Below are 24,271 nucleotides of genomic sequence, written 5' to 3'. Positions count from 1 at the left end.
TGTTTTCTATGTATTGGAGTCTGTCTCTGTTTTGTAAATAAGTTCATTTGTGTCCTTTTCCCAGATTCCACATATAAGTGATATCATGACATTCTTCTTTCCCCGTCTGACTTATGTCACTTAGTATGATGATCTCTAGGTCCATCTGTGTTGCTGCAAATGGCACTTTATTCTTTTTTATGGCTGAGTAGTATTCTGTTGTATATATACATCCCAACTTCTTTATCTAATCATTTGTAATTATTCTTTATTGTTTATTTCTCTCAACAGAAGGTAAACTCCATAAGGGCATGGAGCATATTTATTTACTGATCTATTTATTTAATTTTCTATTGAAGTGTAGTTGATTTACAATGTCAGTTTCAGGTGTACAGCAAAGCGATTCAGCTATACATGTACATACATAGACGTTTTTTCCTTTCAGATTCCTTTCCATTACATGTTATTATGAGAAATTAAATATAGTTCTTGTATTATACAGTAGGCCCTTACTGTTTATCTACTTTATACATAGTAATGTATGTCTGTTCATCTCAATCCCCTAATTTATCCCTCCCCGCCCTCTCCCCTTGGGTAACTATTGCTTGTTTTCTGTGTCCAGGAATCTGTTTTTGGTTTGTACTCTGTATATCTTTTTCCATTGGGTGATTCTCTCACATTCATTGTAATATTAGAATTTGTATCTTTTTTTTAGATTCCAAATATCACATGTCATATGATATCTGTCTTTCTCTGACTTACTTCACTCGATAAAACACCAGTGTATCTACTGAAAGTGCTGCATTCACATTTGCTAATAACTATACAAGCCAATTCAGCATAAAAATAAACCAAGGATAAAATTATGAACAGCAAGAAGAGTACATCTATATTAAGTAGGTGCCTGGTGCCAGTGCTTTGGGCTGAATGTCTGTGTCCCCTGCCAAATTCATATGTTGAAATCTTAACCTCCTAAAATGACCGCAGTGGGAGGTGGGACCTTCGGGAGGTGCTGAGGTCATGAGGGTGAAGCCCTCATGAGTGGGATTAGTGCTCTGATCGAAGACACCCCAGAGAGCCCCCAGCCCGTTCTCCCACATGAGGACACAGCTGTGAATCAGGAAGGAGGCCTTCACGAGGACAAGACCACGCTGGCACCTTGACCTTGGACTCCCCAGCCTCCACAGCTGTGACAAATTAAACGTCTGTTGTTCGCAAGCTACCCATTCTGTAGTGTTTTGGGTTACAGCAGTCCAAACAGACAAATAGAGCCAGGCACGTGTTAAGTATTTCCTTTACTTATGTAACTGACAACTGCACAAGCACAGCAAGGGACAGAGTTAAAATGCAACTTTTTAGGTCTCTCGCTGCTCTTTAAATTTAATTCCATGGGAATAACCTTTCCTGACTCTGAAAATCACAACATGGCATCCGTCCTCTCCTGGGAAGAGATATCTTCTCTGACCATTCTTCCCCTTCTTGCCCCACTGGAGCCTATAAGATGGCAAATGAGTTCTTTTACCTCCTCATTGTGTATTATGCATAGGGGTGATTCTCTCATATTCATTGCAATATTAAATATCCACGGTACAGGCGCCACAGGCAAAATCAAGACAGGAAGATGCTAATTCAGCATACTATTGTATATGCATGATCTCATTCATCCACTCAATAATCTGACGAAGTAGACACCCTTATCTCCATTGTGATAATAGTAAAGCTGAGACTAACAACTTGTTTGGGGGTGAGGGTGGTCACAGGGTGCTGGAGAGTATCACGGCTGGTTCCCAAGGAAGCCCTGAGTCAACACTGGGGTTCGGCCATCAAGTCATTAATAAACACTACAGATGGTAGGATTTCTAGTTGAGGTTGAAACAGGAAAATGTCTATGCCACCTTCATAGATATTAAAAATGAGATCAATTATAAATTAAGAGAAAACAGGGCTGTCTGTATTAGATAATGTCCCCTATATTCCCAGAGGAAGACGTTTAATCCCAACTTCAGAGTGGGATTAAACTTCAGATTAAATCCCAAGTGGCCAACCAAGGCCGCAGAATGATACCTCCGAGGAAAGAGAGGTGTACAGAGGGGTACAGAGGCAGAAAGACAAGAGGGAAGATGGCAGGGCACAACCATGAAACGAATGACACAGCAATTCGCACCAAGATGGCAGAAGATTCAACTCCCAGTAGACCTTGAGCTTCAATATAGGGTCACTGACATACAATAGCTGCTAAATGGCCCTCCCACAGGTGCAGGGGCAGTTTCAAGGCCGACCATAAAAGGTCAAAAAGTGGGTGACGGCCCGACTCCTGGGAATCCCAGCTCTTTCCCCAAAGCAGGTGGAATAATCCTCCCACTTGTTAACATACGAAGTTACTCGAGGCCATAAAAACCAACAACCCTGCACCTCGTGGCCTCTCTGGCCTTCTTAGATGGCTTGCGCTCTGTCTACTGAGCATGTATCTATCTGAATAAATCTACTTTTACTCAACTAAGGCTCACTCTTAAATTGTTTCCTGTGTGAAGCCAAGAACCCTGACTTGGAGGGGCAGGGCTCGGGCACTCGTCTGAGACCTAGGACATGGCCATCCTCTCAAGCCCCATTTTTCCTGCATCAGCAGTGAGGTCCTCATGTCACACCCGTTCCACCCCTCTCCCTGGCCCTACCACTAGTCACATTTTCTGTCATAATCTATTCTTACCATAAATAATTTTGAGTTTCAAGTCTCTCTAATTCTGTGCCCATTGCGATTTATGACACATTCAGTAGGAGCTGGTGGAGACTCTTTATTTAAGAAGTGGGAAAATATACATATATAATGATATCTATATTCATCCCCATCAAGAGTTATCTGTGCACCAATTAAGCATACCCATTTATATTCCTACTTAACACTTACCTGATGACTTAAGGGAAAAATACCTACATGTTCATAAAACAATACTAAGGCATGAGAGGCAGCAAGACTCTACTCAGCATCCGACTTTTTAAAAACCTACAGACAATATGCCACTGATAAACGTAAGTGATGAGACGGTGAGCTAATCCCCTGACACACACACATTCCAAAGATGGCTGTTTCCAGAACTCAAATTGTGATAGAAAAGAACAAATCTGACTCCATATTAGATCTGTTTCTTTGGCTTTAACCCTGTGCCCTGTTTTCTAGGCTTAGTCTTGCTGGCTCTGCACCTTTTGTGAAACAATGTTGTCTTTAGCCTGAAATAGACAGGAGAGCCTATTCTCAAGGCTCTGGCCTTTAAGGATATTAACACTTTTATACTGACATAAAGACAACAAGTTGCAGAATGGAAAATGTTTGTTTTGTTGGAGGTTTACAGTGACACCATGATCTGACCCAGGTGGACAGCTGCAAGATCAAAGGATTCCAAGAACATACAATTCCTAAACCAAAAGGTCTGCAACAAGCAACCACACTCCCTCCCCTTTTCAGTATAAAAGGAGCCTGAATTCTGACTTGAGTAGGATGGTTCTTCAATACATTAGTCTGCCATCCTCTTGGTCTGCTGGCTTTCCGAATAAAGTCATTATTCCTTGCTCCAACACCTTGTCTCCCGATTTATCGGCCTCTCATGAGGTGAGCAGAACGAGTTTGGATACAGTAACAAAAACTCCAGTTTTGAGTTGCAGTATTAATCATGACAATGAGCTTGCTTAATTGTTCCCAACTGTAGTATATGATTGTTGGGGCATAAAAATATTAGAGACAGAGATAGAGATGGAGAGAGAAGGAGGGAGGAAAAGGAGGGATCCTCGTGCAAGCAGTTGGCAGTAGAGAAGATGAGGAAGTGAAGCAATTTTTTAAAAAATAAAACAATATTAATTACATAATTTAGCAATTATAAAACAAGCCCCTAAACTGTAAAAATAGTCACTTCAACACTCAAATTCATTAAGAAACACACAAGGATGCCAACACTACCACAAAGATGATCACCACCACCACCACTGAATCTAGGGCCATGGCCAGTTTAAATCTCAGCAGCAAAATGAGGTGAAGCTTCAAAGCAAACACATGATTTTAATATGAAATGGAAGTATTTTCTAGACCAGTGTTAACCAAAGGCACTTTGTGCAGTGATCACTCTTGAGCACGGGAACTGACGCTAGTGGGACTGGGGCACTGAATGTTTAAGTTTATTTCATTTTAATTAATTTAAATATCTACATAGAGCTATGGTATTGTATAGTGCAGGTTTGGACAGAAAAAAAGTCAGCCCATCACAAAATGCTCCAAAGTCTTTAGGGATCTAATAGGTAAAATGAAGTTTGTACCCCAAAGTTACTACCAAAACATGATACATAACATCTGAATGACAAATTTTGTGAAGTAACTTCTTAACAAGTTGTAAGAAAGATTCATTTAAAACTTAAAAAATGCTACCTCTGTGCCAGGAGTATTACACCACTGGAGTGTAAAAAAGGGCATATTTCCCTTTACCAGGCAGATAAATCCACCCCCAAAGAATAACTTAAAAAACACAAGGCTGGATACTGAATTTCCTAGAGTGACAGGAATCAAAATCATTAAGAACTCTTGTAACCCAAATTAGGAGACTGCGGTTACGTTTTTAAATCCCACATCCAAAAATAAAACAAAACAAAACCAACTAAAACTTTCTATTCTCTGCGAGGCTGAGTGTAGCATTTCAGGTCCCATTCCCTCCCCCCAACTTCTATTGAGATATAATTGACATACAGCTCTGTGGCAGTTTACGCCACCTAATGACCTGACATACAGATAATGCTAAATGACTACCACAGTAGGTTTAGTCAACACCCCTGCCCTCAACCAGTTACAAATAACGATGATTATGATAATCATTTCCTTGTGATGAGAACTGTTGGGATTTACTGTCAGCGAGTTTCTAATATACCGTAGGGCAGCGTTAACTACAGTCGCGATCATCACGTTGTAGGTTACAAGCCTGCGCTTCTAAACCCTTGAACTTGGACACTGGGCTCCTGGCGCACGTGCTCCCCCGGAGCACGTCATAAGCGCCCGGGAGCCCCGCACAGGCGCGTCTCGGATCCCGACAGACGCGCGCCCCCGAGCCCTGCCCGCGCCCCCCGGACCCCGGCACACGCGCGCCCCCGAGCCCGCCGGCGCCCCTCACCTTTCTCGCTGACGCTCTCGCTCTCCAGCTCCACGTCCTCGCAGCTCGTGTACTCCGGCGTGGACACACCCTCCTCCTCTGAGCTGCTCACCGACATCTGGCGCTTCTTGCCGCCCCTCTTTGCGCGGTGCGGCTTGGGCGGCGACGGCCGCACGGACTCGGACTGGTCGGAGCTCAGCGAGTCGTTCCGCAGCAGGGTCTCCACCTTCTCGCGCTTGGCCTTGCGCACCAGGACGGCCGCGCCGGGGTCCAGGCGGCTCTGCTTCCGGAGCGGCTCCGGGGCCCTGGGCTCCGCGGCGTCGGCGGGGGCCCCGGGCCCGGGCGCCGGCGTGCCGTGGTTGGCGAGCGGCCTGGCGCCGGGCGCCCGCGCCTCCGCGGTCCTCTCGGCCGAGTAGGCCCGCGGCGAGCCGGGCGGCGAGGCCCCGGCGGCGGCGGCGGCGGCGGCTGGCGAGCGCGGGCCGGCCTGGCCCTCGGGCCCCGCGGCGGCCGCCTCAGTGCGCGGCAGGGCCACGTCGCTGTGCCGCCGCTCGTGCCGCGCCCGGGACACCCGCGCGTGCATGCGCATCTGCTGCTCCTCGGGCGGCGGCTTCACCGGGTACCGCGCCAGGTTCGGGTCGCTGCGGTACCGGGTCTGGTACTCCTCCTCCTTCCTTTGCTTCTCGTCTTCCGCCGCCCGGCCGGCCTCTCGCTTCTCCGACACGTCGGGGTAGTCCTGGGACCGGCCTTTCTCGAGCCTTCGGCTTTCCCGCCTTTCTTTCCGCTCCCGCTCTTCCGCGGCCCCCTCCCCTGGCTGCGCCGAGGGCTTGGGCGCACGTTTCCGCTCGCTCTTTGGGGCCCCTTTGCCATTCTGCTCCGAAAGCCCCGGCGTCTTCTTCCTGGGATGTACAAAGGGGGCGTCAGGCAGGAGGGCAGACCCAAGAAGCACTGTTTCCCCCCATTCCAGATTTAAATCCTTTGGACTAATTAGTGATCTTTCGAGGTCTAATTAAAAAGCGAGAAATAAACAACCACATTCAACCTACGTGAGTAGCTTTCCAAATAAGTCTTTTGCATGATCATCTTTTCAGGGTCTCCGCAACTGGTTTCACATTTTAAATTCTCTATGAATTAACTATATCAATTTTTAAAAAGCTATAAAGGAATTTAGTAAATGAACAAGTTTTCTGCTAACCTTGTGAATCAAAGACTTAAAAAATGCTTTAGATAAAAATAATAAAGGAGCAAAACATGATATATACACAGAAGTTAAAAACTCAATATAGACTTTTATTTGGACAGTATGTATTAAAAATATCTTACTATAACTGCAACTTTTAAAGAAACGTGAACACAAGTATGTCCATCACAGAAAACTCGAACAGCATTCCTTCAATAGAACAAAAGCGTTTTTAAAGAGGTCATGTGCAGCCAAACACTTTTTAGGGAGTCGGTTAGGGAAAAACATTGACTGAATCTTAGCCTTCGTGTTTACCTTCCCCAAGGCAAAAATAACAAATAGTGAAATTTTTGACAGGATGATTCATTTTTCCTCCCTCCCTCCCTGGTCCATTCCCTCATTTCAGAACACAGTCCGGAAGAATAAAACAGGTTTGCGTTCTCCTTTTCTCTCCATCCTGTGGAAGGCGTTGGCAAAGATAAAAGTGAAGGAGGAGGAGTCGGCAGTCTTTGACTCTTGTGGATGTATTGTTTAATTGCCCTTTTTCTGTACACTGCAGTACATCTGATTTGGGAACAGTCCAGCAGCTGTACCAGAAGTTACATAAAGGGGATGGCTGAGTGGAGCTTTCTGACACTATATGGTCTACTCTGCCATTAAAATGGAGGCCACCTGTGGCAGTTTTTGGAATCCTGAGGTCCCTAACGAGGGCTTTCCAGTGAGTTGAGAATAATATAAAAATTGGGAAAAGTAGGGCAATTTCTACTGCGGGTTACAAAGTAGTAGTTGCTAAGATACATTGTGGGGTTGGTTTGAGGAGGGGTCAGTGATGATGGAAAGATGGGGAAAGGGTTTCAAATGGCAAAGAAAAGCAAAATAAAAGCCTGGCCAGTTCTGCTGGAGGCATTTCGACCCCTGCGAAATGGAAGGGATTTTGTGGGAGGGCGGCATTGCCAGGGTAGCTTCGCAGTTTTACAAGGTAAGGGGTCTAGTATGAATACAGTTAGTTGTCATCCAATACTGATTTCATAAGCATGTGCTGACGGACTGCAAACCTTTAGTAGCTCCTGAAGGCACAGCTGTGCTTGATGGAAGTTTGTATTGAGTCAAGCTACTTTTTTTTGAAATGCTGATAAATAACACCTTGCAGAGTTCACGTGAGGACTAAAGGAGACACTGAGAAAATGCTTTAGGGAAGGATAGAGCATTATGCAAATAGGTTTTCCCCAGTCTCTGATTCTTTGCTTCACTGAATAGGCCTTTTCTCACCTCTACCGTTTGGTCTTTGTTTTTTTAAAATAATTAATTAATTAATTAATTTGGGGGGAGTTAATTAGGTTCATTTATTTATTTTTAAATGGAGGGACTGGGGATTGAACTCAGGATCTCGTGCATGCGAAGCACATGCTTTACCACTGAGGTAGCTACACACCCTCCCCCCTCACTTCTACCTTTAATTGTTCCATTTCCATGAGCTCCTGACGAGTGTACAAAATCTGATCAAGAATTCTTCAAGAATTTGAAACAGACAGCGATTCCTTTGGTCTTGCTTCTCTGAACCTGCCCAATGCTTCCTGCCACCTGCTCTTTTTTTTCCTTCTTCTACATCCCCAGGGACTTCATTGTTTTCTGAAGTATTTACATAATCAGTAAGTAATTTACAGAATCAGAAAGGGTATTTGCCCTGATCAGTCTTTTTCAAATGTCATCAAAAAACCTCTTCCCAGTCCTTATTCTTGAATTCTTTGCAGTTTTTCTTTTTAACTGTGTATCCTAAACAGGACTCATATTTTCTCTTTAGAAATATTAGAGTCCCAAATTCTTTATCTTATTTAAAGATACCATTTTCTGACCCATTTCAAACTTCACCTTTGACATAATTGTCTCTTCTTAACTCAGGAGAGTTTGTCGGCAAGAGCTCTAAGTCCTGCCATCACTAAGGTAACTCTGGTGGGCTTCTGTCTTCCCTCCACACGGTGGAAGTACACTGCTTCCTTCTTGTAACGTCCTCTCCTCCTCTGTCCCCCCACCGCACAACTCCGGGGCAGGCAGGGGGGCTCCTAGAAAGCTTCATTCTGAAGGCACTCCTGTCTCCTGTGGCTTCCAAAGGACTAATTTTTGTACTTTTTTTTTTTTTTTTACCTTTGATCATATCAGCCTTCTGGGACAGTTCACTGCCCACTCAGGGCTCTGTCCTCCCTCGGAGACGATGTGGTCTCTTTCCAAGGATCAGTGGGAACAGGGACCATGTCCAAATCGTCTTTATACCCTGTGGCTCCTGGCAGCATTGGCTGACAGTAAACACGTGGTGACTACTGGCTGCCTTCACTGGTGGCCTCCCACATTCTCATTCAGCCCCTGCAAGGTGGGTCATTACTGCTTATTACACTGACAGCCAGGACTGGAACTGAGGCTTGTTTAACTTCGAAGTCTTTGACCTTACTGTACGGGTTTTGTTTGAAAAGGGAGAGAAGCCTTTTTCGGATCCTACCCTCCCACCTAGGGGAATATATAAGGGCCACACAGACAAAGGCAGCACGCTTTGTGCTGACAGTCGAGTCCCCCAGACTCCCAGCTGCAGGGAAAAATGGACCATGTCTTCCTTGTTAACACTGTCCCCGAGAGCACAGCATCCTGTCTGGTCATCAGTGCATTTTTGAATGAATGAATGAATCAATCAATCAATCAACAAATTGAAGTAAATTATCTGATTGTTTTAGACCCTGACTTTCCATCATTTCTAGGATAAAGTCTATAAAGTGTAACCTGGCTAAAAGGCCCAGTGTGACCAGGTGTTGATCCCTTACAGGCCCTTCCTCCCCTTCTGAGACTCACTCTCTAGCCAGTGGGCATCCTTTAGGGTCTCCCACCAGCCTGGTTCCTTCAGGGCACATCGCTGTGCCCAACCCTGGGTCACCCATCCCGCCTTTCACCTGGCTCATTCCTAGTCACGCAAAGCTCAGCGCAAAGAAATGTCCTCCAAGGAGGCTTTGCTGAGGTACCCATGCACCTTCAAGTGGGTCAGTATCCTCCATCCTCCTCGCACAGAGCACACACAGCCCAACTACAGGGCTCATTCGAACAGTGAACAGATCCAAGAGCTTTTCACGTCCAGTGTTGGACGCTAGTAGCTCTGTTGGGTGACTTAGTCAATGACCTGTTCACATCTGTGCATGAGTTTAAAGAACAGCTCCTCATCAAAGGTCTCCTAAAGAATGACACATTCTGGAACGAATCAAAGCACTCCGGGGGCCCCCTGCTGCCTCCTTGGGGGGCCTGAGAGGTACTACTCCTCTTACCAGCAGTTACATTCCTGAAAATAGCTTAGTTCTCCATCCATGACTTTGTCTTTTGCTTACCAGGTTAACAACCTCTTACCTCTCTCTGGGAGGCTCACTTCTAGACCTGGAAGACGCCTGCTTCTGTTCCGGCCCCACGACTGGCTGGGAGGGCTCAGCCCCTTTGCTCCTGTCTGGCTGTGCACTGGGGGCAGCCGGCTCCTGGGAGGGGGTGGCAGCTGTGCTCAGGGGGGTCTGAGACCGCGATCGCTCCTGCAGCCGGGCTCTCTTTTCTCTGGGTACCTCTGAACCAGGACCCGTGGCTGTATCGCTGAGGGTTCCATCCTGACTCGGCTGCTGAGGGCCACTTCCAAAGAACCACGCCCCAGATTTGGTTAAGATTTCTTGTTGCTTTCGACACAAATTGCATACCCACATAACCTATTTGAAGAAGAGAGAACGCTATCAGTTGTCTGTGCTGTTCGGAAAGGCTTTCTTTTCATCATACTAAAATCATCATACACTTAAGGCAAAAAGGAAGGGTTGTCATCTGTCTATGCATCCTTCAAATTTCTTGTGAAAATGATCTTTGCACAAGTCTTGGTTGACTATAGGAATGCCTGGACCCAGCCCCATCTGAAACCAGAGCCTTCTGGCAACCTGAATAGAGCTTTTTCTTGTTATTTATAATTCTCTGATTTTGAATTTCCTTTTACCATGTACCCATCACATTTTGTAGGACTGACTCTGAAGTTTCATTTAAGATTTTTGCTAAAATGGGGGGAGGAAGGTATAGCTCGGTGTTAGAGTATGTGCTTAGCATGCACAAGGTCCTGAGTTCAATTCCCAGTATCTCCATTAAAATAAACAAATAAATAAACCCAATTACCCCCCAAATAAAAAGTATATATTATGTTAGTAAAAGTGGTCTAAGTGGGGTAGTTGACTGACTAGAAGAATGTCCTGAGGAGCCACAGAATTAATAGTTATATCCATAAACCTCAGTGTGTCAGAGGACTCAGAAGAGATCTGTCTTCTCAAAAACTCATACATTATTAAAATCAATATTACAAGATAATCACATGGAACAAACAATAAAAGAGAGGCACCCACAAAAAAGGTCAAGCTGTGTATTTTCTCCAGGTTACTAGTAATCAGCTAACCTGAGGTTTACTTTATGCTATAAAATATAATTTCCATACATTTATAAAGCCATCAGTCTAAGACTGGGTTATTCATGTGTGGCTACTCTGATACCGTTTCCACTATTCCTGGGAACACACATCACTTTTTCTCTGTACTTCAGAACCAGCATCTCCAGGAAAGGCTGATTCCCAAACATCAGGCTCTCATTTTCACTAATGCTGACTCAACTATTACACAAAAATATCTCAGAAGGATGAATAAATCCTAGATACACTAGGTGAGAAAGAACATAAGAGAGTAAAAGAAGTGCTGTTCAGTTTGCAAAAAGGAAACGTACTACTGACAACGTGCAGACGGGTGGGAGGAAAACTAACCTGTAGCTGTTTGTAAGAACACGTAAAAGTTAAAGTGAGAATAAGAAAAAGAGGGAGACGCGTTCTGTATTTTTTTATAAAGGAAAATATTGCAGAAGAATTGTTAAGAACTATCTTTCCCGAGCAAGAAAATTCCAATGAATTAATAATACAGGGAGAACTAAAGACTTAACAGAGATATGTGCTATGAAAAGTTCAAGGTCAGCGAAGCTTAACTCACTGCTCTATGTATCCTGAGGTCATCAACCGAAGAGAGCTAGGTCCACAGAAGCAGCTGGTTATAGTATCTGCACAATGTGTTGTGTCCGCTGTCACAGAATGCTGCTGACACAATGTATTGTGTCCTACTAAGACGTTAAACAAGATGAACAATGCATTGCACATGCCTCTATCAAAATAGAAGATCCATGGAATGTTTAAATGGGAATTTAAAATGCTTGCCAATATGGCCATATTTTGCACAGTGTTAACACAATAACAGTGTTGTATGGGTGATACCCTAGGGCCAGGACTTCCATGAACAGTGACACTGAGTCTCCTCTGTCCAGACCCTGAATGGGGACAGGTGATGTCCTGCCTCTTTGGTTGACAAGACAGTGATGAGAGGGTCCAAATTCAAAGGAGTTCAAAGAGATTGGTATGAAACTTCGGCCACTTTTTACATCAGCTAAGTAGACATTAAACTCGTATTTATTACAGTAATAATCAGCAAAATCTTATCATCAAATTAGGACCTTTTCTACAAAACTATTAAACCATATTTAGTATAAGTACGCATTTCCTTTAAATTCATAGAGAAAAACATAATGAAACTTACAATTACTACAAAACTTCCAAAGTAGAGTTAAGGTGAATAAAGTGGCAGAAAAAAGCAGAAAGGAGACTTCACTGCACATTTGAATATTTTTCTGGAAAATGGTTATCACAATCTTACTTTCATGGCTTCACATTTTTAAGTGTTATAAAAATGGGCCAATGAAAAGTAATTGCCAGATTTGGACAAGTTCCAAATTTTGAATATGTGCAGACTTGCTGCAGGATTGATGAAAGCAAACAAAATCTAGTTATTATTAATTGCAGTTAAATTTTACATTTCATTTCAATTTAAATTTATTCAAAAGGTCACAGTTAGTGGGTAAGTAGAAGCAGCTACTTTATTATTTTAAAACTATCATTTATGCATTTAAACCTGTGATGTTTCATTAATTTTGTCAATTTTTAACACTTAGGAAAATAATCATTTAATGCCAATTATTCCTACATCTTATTTCTTCATGTACCATAACATTTTTAGATTTGTATTTCAAAATTAATTAAGAGTGTGGTCAGTCTAACCTCTAATTTGAAAGCAAAATTAACTATAAGCAAGTTAAAACAGTTTTCATTAAAATGCTGTCTCCCAATATCTATTATTAGTTGTATAAATTACTCTTCCCACAAAGTTTAGAAATAAAAAAGAAATTGCTTATGTGAGTTGCAAAGGAAACTATGTGAGATTGTAATAGAATACTGCTCTATTCAGTTTACATCAAACATCGCAGACATGTATAAAAACTTAGCCAATTAGTCGCTAAGAAGCAGCACAGTTCTGTGTGCTTAAAGATTCTGTTTTTGAATTTAATATTAAGTATTATGCTTGCCTGGAACTATAGAAATCCACAAGTGGGTTGGGGAGTTTTTCTTAACTGATTTTTTTTCAAGGAGGATAAGACATACCTATTTCTACCATAAAAAAAAAGTACTGTTTATTTAAAGCACACACACACACACACACACACACACACACACACACACACACACACCCCTTTTGGAGACTGCACCATGCGGGGTTATACCCTGTTTAAGTACCCCCAAACTAATTTCCAGTAAACCAGGTCCACGTAATATCTTATCTTAACAATTTATGATGCAACCAAAACCAAACTAGAATGAAAGATTATTGTGGGGTTACATGGCTCCTGAGACTCCATGTCATATATCAGATATATGAAGAACATTTGAAAATTTTATTCTGACTTTTTGCTCTAACAGCATTTTGAATTCCATCCTTTCTATTTAATGAATCCTTAAGAAATACAGTAGACCATTTTATAAAACCCACAGGAATATGTTACCCAGAGAAACAAAAATTACAACACTCCCTACTATCCATATAGTGTTGCAATTTATGTGAAATATATATGGAGAGAGAGAGAATTTCATGGAAAAAAAACATGAATTTTGCAGAAAAATCATATCCAGGTGAAAGAAATACTTTACATTTGCCTTCACATGAAATGTTTACAGACCCAGACACACAGAGCAGAAGAAATGTGCCCTAGATTTACTTTGGATGATATCATGGGCGTGATTCATGCCAATGAGGTATAAGATTCTTACATTAACACAAATGTTTTGCTTATAAAAATCCATCTGAGGTTTTTAGTATTTTATATGTTTACAGATAAGTTTTAAAACTGACCTTCTTTCAATACAGTACTTTAAAAAAAAATTGTTACAACTACCACTTTGAAAAACATGAAAAAAACCCAGGAGATATTCGACTTCATTCTAGATGCTGCATTTTTTGAATACATTTACTTATTTTCCTTACTTCCTCTATTCAGTAAAAGCTCTCACTCCAGTAGAAACTGGGGAGAAATTTTTCAAGGTGATATTTCAGCTTTGTTGAGGATGGTAGATAAGATAGTAAGAAAACAGTTGATGACAGAGTGGATGAAAATTAGTGAGTTCTGTTTGGAACTTGTTATCGTGTGTGTGTGTGTGTGTGTGTGTGTGTCTGGGTGTGTGTACGTGAGTGTTTCTTCTAGTCTTTTGTTATTGTTGTTGCTATTTCATAGGTTTATTTTTTTCCCTTTGGAAGTTTATTAAATACATCATGTGGATTTATGAAAGATGAAATATGACATAGATGGTTTCTTTTTTAAAGAGTAAAGCACCCCGAGCCCCACTGACCCACTATTAACATTCTGGCTTAGTTTTTCTAGGCAAATTTAAAATAAGTTCCACAGTAACTTGCATTCCATTGATTCATTTACTATTACAGCACAAGTATTTCCATGTGATTCTAAATGTTTCTAAACCATTTTCATATGACAAAATATTTTGTAGAGACTGTATATCATTTCACCAATGCTTAAACCACTTACATTCTTTCACATTAATACAGAACTTTGAGGTAAAAAACTGTGTTGATCAAATTGTTTTCATATTTAAGGTCATTTATTTTTTAGAATGTATTGGGAAAAAAATCAAATTACTGAGTCAAATTTTAGAACACACGTAAGGCTTTTCTACCATAACCACTAAGCAAGAGTTAGAATTGTTCGTGTAGTTTGCAAAATTGCCTCCCGAACGGGTTTTGCCAAATTGTCACCCAAACCGGGCAGCATCAGTTCCAGATTTTAAAATCTGACGATCTAATAATGCCTCCAAGCCCCGCTCTCTCGCTGTCACCAGTGTTTCAGATTTAAGATAACGTAGTGAGATCCCATCTATATAGCAGCCACAAAACGTATAGCAAAGCCACAAAGCCCACAACCAAAAGAGAACCTCAAGGAAGGGAGATGCCAACAAATTTTTACAAGTCACTGAACGTGTGGCAAACGGTGGTTAAGTGGAGTGGAATGGAGGGGGCTGTAGATCACAGCGCAGTGGCGAGGGCTTGAAGCCAGAAGCGAGCCAATCTCAGTGGAACCCATGAGATGCTCTATATTAGAAATGACAGAAAGTACGATGTCAGGACGGAAGTGAGAAGTAGACTGAAAAACAGGAGCCTATTTGAAGGTCTTCATATAGAAAAAGAGTTTATTCTTCACTCACAGAAGGACCACTTTCCCACAAACCAGAAACAGAGGGTGGTGTTGACCTGCCAAGTGCCCCCCTCATTCTGGCAGGTAGATGGTCTACAACCTGATGAGTGGTGTGCTCCAGTTGTCCACTCAGAACATCTTCCACATACACACACACACAGAGAAACATACTGACAAATCCCAGATCCCCTTTCTAATGCCTGGCCTCTGTCCTTGTGCTTTGTGAATTCACAAGTAAGTTCAAATGTATCATTTCTAGCGACGGAAAGTTTTTAAAGTCACAAAATATTCTACTCTGGGTGAAATGATCTCTATTACAGATGTTACCTGGGTAACAGAAAACTGGCATTATGGAAATTCACAGGTAATATTAGAGTATTTATTATTTCATTGGTTTATGGCATTCTGTAAGTTTTATGTGTAAAACATTATATTTTTGCCTTCTGTGTTCATGACTGCATGCTCACCACCAAAAGTTTAATTTCCATCTGTCACAATAAAATTGACTCCTTTTACTCATTTCAGCCTCCTTATCCCTCTGGTAAGCAATACTCTGTTCTCTGTACCTTTGTCTTTGTTTTTTGTTTGGTTTGTTCATTTGTTTTGTTTGCTTTCTCTTTTTTTTTTTTCATATTGCACATATGCGTGAAATACTATGGAATTTGTCTTTCTCCATCTGACTTATTTCTCTTAGCATAGTTCCCTCGAGGTCAATCCATATAGTCACAAATGGCAAAATTTCATATTTTTAATGGCTGAGTAAAAATCCACTGGTATGTATAAAACACATCTCCTTTACTCATTCATCTATTGACTGGCACTTAGATTGCTTCCATATCTTGACTGTTGCAAATAATGCTGTGATGAACACAGTGGTGCATGTATCTTTTCAAATTAGAGTTTTTGTAATCTTTTAATAAATACCCAGAAGTGGAATAGCTGGATCATGTTAGTTCCTTTCTATTTCGGGGGGAGAATCTCCATACTGTTTTCCATAGTGATTGCACTAATTTACATTCCCACCAATAGTGTACATTAGGCTTTGAAGAGAAAGAATAACCTCTAATATGGGTAATTTATTTAGAAGGAATCCATACACATTTTAAAAATTGGGGTATCATTGCTGTATAACATTATGATAGTTTCATGCATACCGTATATTGATTTCATATTTGTGTATATTGTGAAATGATCACCACAATAAAGCTAGCTAACATCCATCACCATTCAGAGTCACAATTTTTTTCTTGTCATGAGAATGTTTAAGATCTACCCTCTTAGCAACTTTCAAATATACAACATACTATTATTAACTATAGTCACCATGCTGTACATTATATTTCCAGGACTTATTTATTTTATAACTAGAAATTTGTACCTTTTGACCCCCTTCACCCTTTTAGCTCACCCCTCACCCACCTCCTCCAGCCTTTTCTGGCAACCACCAATCTGTTCTTTGTATCTATGAACTCATTTTTCATTTGTTTGTTTTTTAGATTCCACATAAGTGATATCATACAGTATTTGTCTTTCCTTGTCTAAATTATTTCACTTAACATAATTCCCTCAAGGTCCATCCATGCTCTTGCAAATGGCCATATTTCCTTGTTTTCTATGACTGGATAATATCCATCATATGTATATGTATATATACATCCCATTTCTTTATCCATTCATCCATCCAGGGACACTTAGGTTGCTTCCATGTCTTGGCTATTGTAAGTAGTGCTGCTATGAATAGTGCATGTATCTTTTCAAATTAGTGTTTTTGGTTTTTTTCAGATAAATACCCAGAAGTGGAATGCTGGATTATATGGTAGTTCTATTTTTAATTTTTTGAAGCATCTACATACTGCTTTTTATAGGAGCTGCACCAATTTACCTTTTCCACCAACAGGGAATTCCCTTTTCTTCACATCTCAGCAACATTTGTTTCTTGTCTTTCTGATGATAGACATTCTAGTGGGCATGAGGTGATATGCCATTGTGGTTTTGATTTGCATTTCCCTAAGTTAGAGATGCTGAACATCTGTATTGAACCATCTGTATGTCTTCTTTGGAAAAATGTCTATTCTGCCCATTTTTTCCAGAGTCTCCCTCTCTCTCTCTTTTATTAAAGTATAATCAATTTACAATGTTGTGTTAATTTCTGGTGTACAGCATAGTGATATATATATATATATATATATATATATATATATATATATATATATATATTCCCTTTCATAATGTCTTTTTTTATCAGTTTTTTTGTTGTTGAGTTGTATGAGTGTTTTATACATTTTGAATAGTAACTCCTGATCACAGATACTATTTGCAAATATCTTCTCCCATTCAGTAGGCTGCCTTTTCATTTTGTTGCAGGTTTCCTTTGCTGTGCAGAAGATTTCAGTTTGATATAGTCCCTTTTTTTTTTTTTTTTTTTGCTCTCCTCTCCCTTGCTTGAAGAGAAAGAGCCAGAAAAATATTGCTAAGACCAATGTTAAAGAGCATTCTGCCTGTTTTCTTCTTGGAGTTTTATGGTTTCAGGTCAAGTGTTTAATCCATTTTTTGAGCTGATTTTTGCGTATGGTGGGAGGTAGTGGTCTAGTTTAATTCTTTTACATGTGGCTATCCAGTTGTTCCAACTCCATTAATTGAAGAGACTATTCTTTCTCCATTTTATGTTCTTTGCCCCTTTGTTGTAAATTAACTGTCCATATATGTATGGGCTTATTTCTGGGCTCTCAATACTGTTCCATTGATCTATGTGTCTGTCTTTCAATACCATACTGTTTTGAATACTATAGCTTTATAGTATAATTTGAAATGAGGAATTGTGATAGCATTGTTCTTTTTTTCAGCTTTGTTTTGGTCCAGGTCTTTTGTGGTTCCATATAAATTTTAAGATTGTTTTTCTATTCCTGTGAAAAAATGTCATTGGGATTTTGATAGGAATTACACTAAATCTATATATTGCTTTAGGTAATATGGACCATTTTCTCCTCTTCAATTTTTGGGAAGACATTGAGAATAGGTATTAACTTTTGAATGTTCAGTAGAATTCACCAGTGAAGTTGTTTGGTCCTGGACTACTGGGAGGTTTTTTATTACTATTTCAATCTCATTACCAGGTTTGTTTTTTTTTTTTCGTTTTTGTTTTTGTTTTTTTTTTTTACAATTCAGATTTTTTTTATTTCTTCATGATACAGTCTTGGAAGGTTGTATGATTCTAAGAATTTATCCATTTCTTCTAGATTGCCCATTTTTTTTTTCACATATACCAGTTTATAACATTCTTTTATAATCTTTTGTATTCCTGTGTCATTTGTTATTTCTCCTCTGTTATTTCTGATTTTATTTGTAAGAGCCTTCTTTATTTATTCTTAGGGAGTCTGGCTAAAATTCTGTAGATTTTGTTTATCTTTTCAAGGAAACGGCGTTTAATTTTATTGATTTTTTCATTGTCTTTTTAGTCTCTATTTTATTTATTTTCACTCTGATCTTTGTTATTTCCTTTCTTCTACTGACTCTGGGCTTAATTTGTTCTTGTTTTTCTAGTTGCTTTAGGTGTAATGTTAGATTGTTTATTTGGGATTTTTTCTAGTCTTTTGAGGTTGGCCTGTATCACTATAAATTTCCCTCTTAGAACTGCTTTTGCTGTGTGCTATAGATTTTGCTATGTTGTATTTTTATTTTCATTTGACTTCATGTATTTTTTAAAATTTCTCCTTTGATTTCTTTGTTGACCCAATAGTTGTTCAGGAGCATGTTATTTAGTCTGCACATATCTGAGATTGTTCCAGCTTTCTTCTTGTAGCTGATCTCTAGTTGCACACCTTTGCAATTAGAAAAGATGCTTGATATAATTTCAATCTTCTTAGATTTATTGAGACTTGTTTTGTGTCCCAAAATATGGTCTACCCCTAAGAATGTTCCATTTCTGCTTGAGAGCAATGTGTATTCTGGTGCATTTGGATGGAATGTTCTGTATACATCTATCAAATCAATCCTGTCTAATGTTTCACTTTAGGTCTCTGTCTCCTTACTGACTTTCTGTCTGATTCAACCATTGATGTATTGGTTCTCTTTTGTTAGGTACATATATATTAATCACTGTTATGTCTTCTTGATGAATTGTCTCCTTTATCATTATATAATGTCCATCTGGGAAGTTCTCAGATACCATTTCCTTAAATAAACTTTCTGCTCCTGTCTTTCTTTCTTCTCCTTCTGGGATACCCATCATTCTAATGTTGCACGTCCTAAAAGAGTAGGATAGTTCTCATAGAATTTCTTCCTTTTGTTTTTGTTTTTTGTTTTTGTTTCGAGGGGGCAAATTAGGTTTATCTATTTTATTATTTTTTTTTATTGGAGGTGCTGGAGATTGAACCCAGGACCTCATCCATGTGCTCTACCACTAAGCTATACCCTCCCCTTCTTCTTTTATTTTATATCTTAGCTTCCCCTCCTCTCCTACTTGTATCATTTCTAAATTTCTATCTTTGAGCTCACAAATTCCCTCTTCCATAAGGTCTGCTCTGCTTCCAATGCTGTTGATGTAGTCTTCATCTCAATTATTGAGGTCTTCAGCTCCAAAATTTCTGTTTGGTTCTGTTTTAGTTTCAATCTCTTCAGAAAAGTATTCCTTCTGTTTATGAATTTTATTTCTGAGCTCACTGAACTGCTTGAGTTCATGCTCTTCTCCATTTCTTACCCCAATAGACTTCGTTAGAAACGTAAAATTGTCTCCACACATTTTGATCAAAACTCCTTTAACAAAATATTTTTGAAACTTGTATAACAAATGGTATTTAATAAATTATATTCATGCCTACTAGATTAATACCATATTTGTATTATAAAATTTGCAAACATAAATTCAAATGAATGAGATAAAATATAAATAGAATTTTAATTTTATTTTGTACCTGAATAAAATTAGAAAACAGTAACAAAAATCTGGAAATAGACTAATTTTGGAAATTAGGAAACATATATCTAAATATGCCAAGGTCAAAGAAGAAATCACAAGAGAAATTAAAATGTGTTTTGATCTGAATTATTATAAAATACAACTTACCAACATTTCTGAGATGCAGCTAAAGTACTTTTTGGAAAATTATAGCTTGAAACACTCTATTGCAAAAGAAACAATTATAAAATCAATGATCTAAGTTTTTATCTTAAAAAGAACAAAATTAATAACATTAGTTAATGAAAATACTAAAATGCAGAATAAAGAAGAAAATAAAGATAAGAGTGGAAGTCATTTAAATATAAAATTAAAAACTCAATAACGCCTAGAGAAAATCAATGAAATCAGAAACTAGTTCTTCAGAGGAATTAATAAAATTGATGACCATCCCACTTGACTGATTAAGAAAAATAACAGAAAACAAAATTACCAAAAGAAGGTACAGTGCCATAGATTATACATTTGTTAAAAAGATAAATAAGAGAGTATTATGAACAACTTTATGCCAATCAATTAACTAGATTAAATAGAAGATTCCATAAAAAATTCAAATTATCAAAACTAACACAAGAAGAAATATAAAACCTGAATAGCCCTATAACTAGTGAAGAAATTGAATTCATAATTAAAAGACAATGTACAATGAAATTGCCAGAACCATGTATCTTTACCAGAAAATTCTTTTAAACATATATAAAAACTAAATGATACAAATACAACTTTTTTACTAAAAAACAGGAAGAGAGGCCAGTTCCACTTCATTTTATCAGTTCAGCTTAGCCTTGAAACTAAATCACTGATAAAAGAAAACCCTGATATAAGAAAATAAAGTTAAAACCCACCATCTCTCAAAAACACAGAAGCAAAAATCTTTAAGAAAAACTTTATCAAATCTACAGGAAACTACAATTAATAGTACATTTAATGTGAAAATTTAATTCTTTCTACCTAAGATCAGGAACAAAGCAAGGAATTATATTCTTAACTAGACATTTATCCACTGTAATTGAGATCATAGTGAATACAATAAGGCAATAAAAAGAAATAAGACATAAATTTTGGAAAGGAAAGAGTAAATCTATCCTTATTTATAGAGGTCATAATATTATATACAGGAATTCCTGAAGAATCTATAGAACACTACTGAACTAACAAGTGAATTTATCTTGTAGCAGTACAAAAACCAATGTTGATACTTAAGGATGAATTTAACAATATGTGTAAAAGCATTAGAATGTATAAAACGTTGCTGAGAAAAATTTATGACGCCTACTATGGAATTGACTGGGTCTTCCTCCTGCAATTCAGGTGTTGAAGTCCTAACTCCATATGTGGCTGTATTTGAAGGTAGGGGTCTGTAAGAATGAGATTGTAAGGGTAGGACCCTGATCCAAAAAGACTAAGATTTTTGTCCTTATAAGAAGACAGAGCAGAGAGCTTTCATTCCACATCCTGCCCGCAGGAACACAGAGGAAAGGCCATGTGGGGACAAAGCAAGAAATTGGCCACTAGTAAGCTATGGAGAGAGCTCTCTGCTGACACTGTCCTGGGACTTCTCAGCCTCATAATAAATTTCTGTGTTTAAGCCACCCAGCCTATGGCATTTTGTTATGATAGTTCAAGTAGACTAATATATGGAGACTTACATCATATTTAATGATAGAAAAACTCAGTATTGTTAAGATGCTATTTCTCCCAAATAAGATGCATGAGTGGGAGACCAGACGTCAGGAAAGAAGTTTGGGTGTTTTTCCCTTTGGTAGTTTGGACCATGAACTCATCTTTCTGTAGTTCCCCTCTGGCAGCTCCCTCAGGCCCTAGTAGCAAAATTTTTTCCCCTCCTTCCTCTAGACCTAGATGTGTCCATGGTTTCCCAGCTTCAAACTAGCCTAATCTCTGATTGGATGAAAGCAATCTACCTCTACCCTTACTTCCTGGAAGAAGCAAAGGTACTTGTTTTTAATGTATTACAGCATCATAAAACTTCAAATTATATCTATAATTTACAAAAAAATTTTACAGTTTTTTTGGAAGAGGGGGTAATTAGGTTTATTTATTTATTATTATTTTTAATGGAAGTGCTGGGGATTGAACCCAGGACCTATATCTATAACTTTTTTATGAAAGTCTAAAGCATCCACACAAAAATTACTACATATACCAGGAGGCAGTACCACATGAAGAGAGAGACAAAAAGATGGAGACAGAGAGACAGAGACAAGCAGAGGGAGATGAAGAAGGAGAGAGAAACACATAATGGAAACAGACACACAGGAGATCCACACACTGGAGTTATAAGGTGAATATTCCAGTATGTTGTTTAACATTTTCAGTAAGGTAGATGACAAGATGAATAATTTAAACAGAGAATCAGAAACTATACAAGAATCAAATGAGCATTTTAGAACTGAAAAATAAGTGAACTTAAATAATTAAGAACTCAGTAGCTTGGTCTACTTTTAAATTAGACAAAATTGAAAATAAGATTAGTGAGTTCAGATTAAGATTAAAATACACAGCTGAAGTAGGGAAAGAAAAATTGTTGAATTATAAAATAGGGATGATCGTAGGTGATACAATGTGGTAAGAAGGTTTAGCATATGTGTAATTGAAGTCCTGGAAGGAGAGAATATAAAGTATGGAGCATAAGCAACACTTGAAGCCATGGTTTTCCAAAACCATCTGCCACAGACTCAATGTTGGCATTCCTTCCATATTTGTGTGTTGAAGTCTGAAGACCTAAACCCTACCGTGATGGTAGCTGGAAGTGGGCACCTTGGTCTTGGGTTCCCCAGTCTCCAGAACTGTGAGAAATAAAGGTCTGTTGTGTAAGCCACCCAGTCGTGGTGTTTTGTTCTGACAGCCAGAACTGAGATACCAGTGAAAGACGTCAGGCCACAGGTTCAAGAATTGCTGCAAACCCTAAGCAGAGTAAACACAGAGAAGACGATGCCTAGGCACATCTAAGACAAATAGAGGAAATCAAAGACAAATGTTTTAAAGCAGCCAGAGGATAAAAGAGTATTTTCAAGGGAGTAACCATAAGCCTGATAACTGCCCTCTCAATAGGAAAGTCAGAAGACAGTACAATTATATTTTGGTGATGAAGGAAAATAAATGCCAAATGGAATTCTATAGTAGTGGAAAATGTCCTTTGAAAAAAAAGCCATTCTAATTCTACAAAAAATGAATGTATTACCAACTGAAGCATGATAAAGGAAATATAAGGGGAGTTTTTGGAAAGAGGATGATGCCAGATGGAAACCAGAACACAGGAAAGAATGGAGAGCAACAGCTGGAAAATCTAAATGAATATTGATGATAAGCAAAAGTCACTCAAAGTATCTTAGGTTAAATCACAGTAATAGCAAAAATGTCATAGGGGATAAATTACATTAATGTGGTAGAAGGTTCTTGTATTTTTGAGAAATAGTAAATATATTAATATCCATTAAGCATTAATAACATAATAATAATATAACATTTTGTGGATAACAGATAAAAGCAAAATAATGTATTACTAAAAGGTAATGGAGAATAGAATGCTAAATTAATTCAAAAGTAGGTAATAATGGGGCAAATGGGAAATACAAAGTAAGATGGTAAATTTAAACACAAATACAGTGCCACAACACAGAATGCAAGCAAATTAAATGTTCCAATGAAAAGAAAAAAATCATCAGACTGGATTTTGTAAACAACCTAATCCAACTATTTGCTAATTGGAAGAGATACATCTTGAGTAGAAGGCTGTAGAGGTTAAACAAAGAAAAAGGAAAAGTACTATCATGCAAAAACTGACCAGAAGAAAGCTTGTGTAGTTATGCTAACTTCAGATGAAGTAGACATGTTGCAAGAAATCTTACTAAAGATAAAAAGGTGCAATTCATCATGATAAAAGGTTAATCCATCCAAAAGACACCAAACTCTAAATTTATATGCATTAACAATATAGTGTCAACGTATAAAGCAGAACTTGACAAATAAAGAAAAATGGGCAAATCACAAGTATAAGGAGAAATACAGACACATCTCAAAGTAACTGACAAAACACGCAGACTAAACATCAGTAAGGGGGTACAGAGCTGAACAGAACTTGACCTCACCAACACACACAAGTGGAACTGTGTTCATTAACTGCAGAGTAACAAATCTGTAAAGGCGTGGCTCTAAAAGTACTCTCTATATGTATCTGATGCAATCCTCTCCCCAACACACACAAAAAATTCCACAAAGAAAGCTTTTCTGGAAGTGCATAAGGCAATTCTAAAATTATTGTAGGATGCTAAAGGTCAAGAAGAACCAAGACAATCGTGAAGAAGAAAAAGAGACTTAGACTGCTTTTACTCCATTACTCCCAATACTGTCACAGACCACTTTTTTTTTTAAAGCATCAGTGTGAACAGGCCAATTGTAATTATTTCT

The 24,271-nt window shown here is 38.9% G+C and overlaps 1 protein-coding gene across 1 annotated transcript in view; it reads right to left on the bottom strand.

Moving 5' to 3' along the window:
- Positions 1 to 24,271, bottom strand: part of RIMS1 (regulating synaptic membrane exocytosis 1) — a 451,285-nt gene that overhangs the window by 200,391 nt on the left and 226,623 nt on the right. The window contains 2 exon segments of the mRNA XM_074368769.1: positions 5,124 to 5,998; positions 9,658 to 9,998. Coding sequence (XP_074224870.1) covers positions 5,124 to 5,998; positions 9,658 to 9,998 — 1,216 coding nt within the window.

The sequence above is a fragment of the Camelus bactrianus genome, chromosome 8, assembly GCF_048773025.1.
Source record: "Camelus bactrianus isolate YW-2024 breed Bactrian camel chromosome 8, ASM4877302v1, whole genome shotgun sequence".
Taxonomy (NCBI): Eukaryota; Metazoa; Chordata; class Mammalia; order Artiodactyla; family Camelidae; genus Camelus; species Camelus bactrianus.
The sequence above is the reverse complement of the archived record's forward strand: the minus strand, read 5'-3'. Positions and strand labels throughout refer to the sequence as shown.